This window comes from Nicotiana tabacum, chromosome 5 (genome assembly GCF_000715075.1).
Source record: "Nicotiana tabacum cultivar K326 chromosome 5, ASM71507v2, whole genome shotgun sequence".
Taxonomy (NCBI): domain Eukaryota; kingdom Viridiplantae; phylum Streptophyta; class Magnoliopsida; order Solanales; family Solanaceae; genus Nicotiana; species Nicotiana tabacum.
In genome coordinates, this window is record NC_134084.1 from 139,647,725 (window position 1) to 139,651,793 (window position 4,069).

At 35.1% G+C, this 4,069-nt stretch overlaps 1 protein-coding gene across 1 annotated transcript; it reads left to right on the forward strand.

The window, feature by feature from the left end:
- Window positions 1-334: 334 nt before the first annotated feature.
- LOC107805332 (putative glycosyltransferase At5g03795) lies at window positions 335-3,448 on the forward strand. The gene is made up of 3 exons (XM_016629362.2): window positions 335-776; window positions 1,452-1,797; window positions 2,333-3,448. Exons 1-3 carry the CDS (start codon window positions 415-417, stop codon window positions 3,005-3,007), a joined length of 1,383 nt encoding a protein of 460 aa, XP_016484848.2. The 5' UTR covers window positions 335-414; the 3' UTR covers window positions 3,008-3,448.
- Window positions 3,449-4,069: the final 621 nt, after the last annotated feature.

Sequence of the window (4,069 nt, forward strand, 5' to 3'; positions counted from 1 at the left end):
TTGTATAGCCGCTTTTAAAATAATAGTCGAAAAAATATATATATTTTTATATATAGATATATACATTTATGTATATTATATACAAAAAATATATAAATTTTATATATACTTTTACGGCTATAGAATATAAATAGTTTATGTATCGTGTAAAAATAATATTCGCCCTTTTCTTACTAGGAGTACTATTTTTGCTTGGAAAATATGCCATAAGGTGACAATTAAACTAATAACATGGAAACAAAGACGCATGGCAGGAGACATACGTCATGTGTATTTGATTGTCCCCAAGATGTGGCCGCTTCCTTTGCTTTAAATTTACCCCATAGATGTCAAACCAGAATATACGTAAACTTATGTCATGTCATTTTGTGCAAATATGAAATAATACTGAGTTCAATTAGTAACGCCAAAGAAATGGATTTTACTGCAACTTCTTCTTCTAGTAGCAGAGTTGTGTGGTTAATTTCAGTTTCATTGATTTTAGTGTCTCTTTATTTTGGTTTACAAAGTTCAAGTACTTTCCCTTTAGTCCTTTCTTTTGGCAATTTTTCTCAGTTTTTAGCAACAAATGTTTCTTCCAAGAAAGAGAGCCAACTGAATAATTCACAACCAATTGTTAAATTACAAAAGAAGTTGAGCAGTTTAGAGAGACTTGAAGCTGGCCTTGTACGAGCAAGAGCTGCTATAAAACAAGCTCAGAGTAAAAATCAAACATTTGATGATCCTGAGTATGTTCCTACTGGTCCAATTTACTGGAATCCCATTGCCTTCCACAGGTATTATTACAAGCTTTTACTATTGTTTAAAAACTTTTGACTTAAGATTCTAGAACTTTTGTTATAGAACTGAGCTGGAGCATTGATTCTTGAAATTTTGAATATGGAATTAAAATTCTTGAAATTTTGACTATAGAATTGAGTTAGGTGCAAAGATTCTTGAATTTTTTACTATGGAATTAAAATTCTTCACTATTCTTTTTCTTTTTCAAACGTGCTGTGAATTGCTTTTCTTGCGATTTCTTGTTATTATTTCAGAGAAATGTTTATTATCGAACTCTAAGCAATGGCATAGCCACTCATTAGTAAGGGGAGCCAATTGACATCCTCTCGTCCAAAAATTACATAGATGGTTAAATTTTAAATATTGATCTATATTTACTATATATTAATTTCTCTTGATTTTTTTGCATGCTTATTTATTTATATTTTGACTCCTCTTAGTGAAAATTCTGGCTAATGCCACTGCGTACACATCACCCTCTCAGACCCTACACTGTGGGAGTATACTGGTTATGTTTTTGTTGCTGTGAGGAATTAAAATTCTTGAAATTTTGACTATAGAATTGAGCTGGTGCAAAGATTCTTGAATTTTTGAGTATGGAATTGACTACTGGAATTAAAATTCTTAAACTTTTGTCTATGAAATTAAGATTCTTTATTTGGGAATTGTAGGAGCTACTTGGAAATGGAAAAACATTTCAAGATATATGTATATGAGGAAGGTGAACCCCCTGTTTTTCACTATAGTGCTAGTCAAGGAATACTGGGAATTGAAGGAATTCTAATTCATCAGCTTGAGATTAGCAAGTTTAGGACTAATGATCCTGAAAAAGCTCATGTTTACTTCCTCCCCTTCAGTGTATTGTCAATAGTAAGCTATGTTTATGTTGTCGATTCTCGGGAATGGGGTCCTATGCGGAATACAGCAGCAGATTATATTGATAATATCTCAAGAAAATACCCTTATTGGAACAGAAGCCTTGGATCAGATCACTTTATGCTTGCTTGCCATGATTGGGTAAGGAATATCTAATTTGCAGAAACTATTTTAGTCAGAATTTAAACTTGATATTTTCAATCTTTAAGTTCTTACGTTGAATATCTGTGTCGAAAATACTGGATTAGTTGAACCATGTAAAATAGGCTCCATTCGCCTCCACGTCTGTCAAAAGAATTAAAGAATAGCATAAGGTTCCTCATTCCTGGGACTGTGGCGGAGGCAGAAATTTCACTAAAGTGATTCGAAAAATTTAAAAAGTAAACATATGCTGAAGAAGCGAAGGAGATTCAAAGTTTAATATATATATATAAACAATGTAATTTTATATTATATAAACAGTGTAATTTTCTGCCGAAGGGGTGAACCCACTTCCGCTACCTAGCTCCGCTCATGCCTGAGGCTTGATAGTCGATAAATGGCCTAAGAATCATGTCTCGTGATAATTGGCTATGCAGAATTTGATTACAAGTCTTTGGATTATTTTGAGGTTGTTTTCTTTGATGTTTGTGGGAGACGGTGCTTAATTCTTCTTATGTAATTTTCCATATCGCAGGGGCCTAGAATTTCGTTAGCTAATCCTTACTTGTACAAGAACTCAATAAGAGTTCTATGTAATGCAAACACATCTGAAAGATTCAATCCTTCAAAGGATGTATCGTTGCCAGAAATCTATCTCCCTCAAGGTACAACCGATGGTTTAATTGGAGGGCCGTCTCCATCACATCGTTCTGTTTTAGTTTTCTATGCCGGAGGTATTCATGGCTACATAAGGCAAGTGCTAATGGAGCATTGGGGAAAGAACGATGATCCTGACGTGCAAATACACGAGTACCTTCCGAAGAATGTGTCGTACTATGGCATGATTAGAAAGAGTAAGTATTGTATTTGCCCGAGTGGTTGGGAAGTGGCTAGTCCGAGAATGGTCGAGGCACTTTACATGGGTTGTGTTCCGATACTCTTAAAGGATCATTATGTCGCGCCCTTTAGTGATGTTTTGAACTGGAAAAGTTTTGCTGTTGAAATGACTTCGAACGATATACCTAATCTGAAGAAAATCTTGAATGCAATACCTCAGAGACAGTACATCAAAATGCACAAGAGAGGACTTCAAGTAAGGAGACATTTTGAGGTAAATTTTCCTCCTAGAAGATATGATGTTTTTCATATGATTCTTCATTCCATTTGGCTCAGACGGCTCAATATTCATGTTCATGACACTAAGGAATAAGGATGAATTATCGATTCATGTGAAGTATACGATATGGTGTCCATCTCATTCAAATGATTTGGTAGCCAATTTTGTTGACTTGGTTTGTTTTGGGAGCCAACCTTGTTGAATTTGTATAATTTGGTAGCCAATTTTATTGACTTGGTTTGGTTTGGTAGCCAACCTTGTTGAAATTGTGAAAAGGGTGTGTAAATTGTCAAATATTGTAGGTTTTAGAAAGTGAGGTTTTGGCTATAAAAGGAGAGCTTTAACTCTCATTTCTACACACCAACAAAGAGAGAAAAGAGAGAGCAAGGTATTCCATAAACTATAAGAAAATAGTTTGTGAAGAAAAATAGAGTGTGAGAGATATTGTAGTGAGGTGGAAAAAACAAAAGAGTGTTTATTTCTTTTGAGGGTGTAGTGGTCTTAGGAGTATTTTTTACTCGTTACTACACAGTGTAAAATTCCTCGCTATAGTGATATCAGTTGCTCTTCTTGGCCGTGGTTTTTTCCCTTATTCAGAAGTGTTTCCACGTAAAATCTTGGTGTCATTATTGTTGCATTTCTATTCTTGCTGATTTAACCATAACTTAGTGTTCTGCGTTTATCACTAATACCGTGAATACTATTTTTACGGGGTTTATTCCCAACAAGTGGTATCAGAGCCAAGGTTCTATCTGAGTATGCTCTGTGGTTGCAGCACAGTCTGAACTTCCACATCAGAAAAGAATTACTTTGGTCTCCTAATAAATAGTATTTGTATTTGTGATAAACGATGGAAGCCAACACTAGTAGAATGGTTACCTTGAATGGCACAAATTATGCCATTTGGAAGGGCAAAATGGAAGATTTGCTCTATGTCAAGAATTTTCATCAACCTGTCTTCGCCACTGTAAAGCCTGATAATAAATCAGATGAAGAGTGGAATCTGTTACACAGGCAGGTTTGCGGCTTTATTAGACAGTGGGTTGACGATAATGTTTTGAACCATATTTCTGGGGAGACACATGCTCGGACCCTATGGGAGCACCTTGAAAGTTTGTATGCTCGGAAAACTGGAAACAACAAGATGTTTCTGAT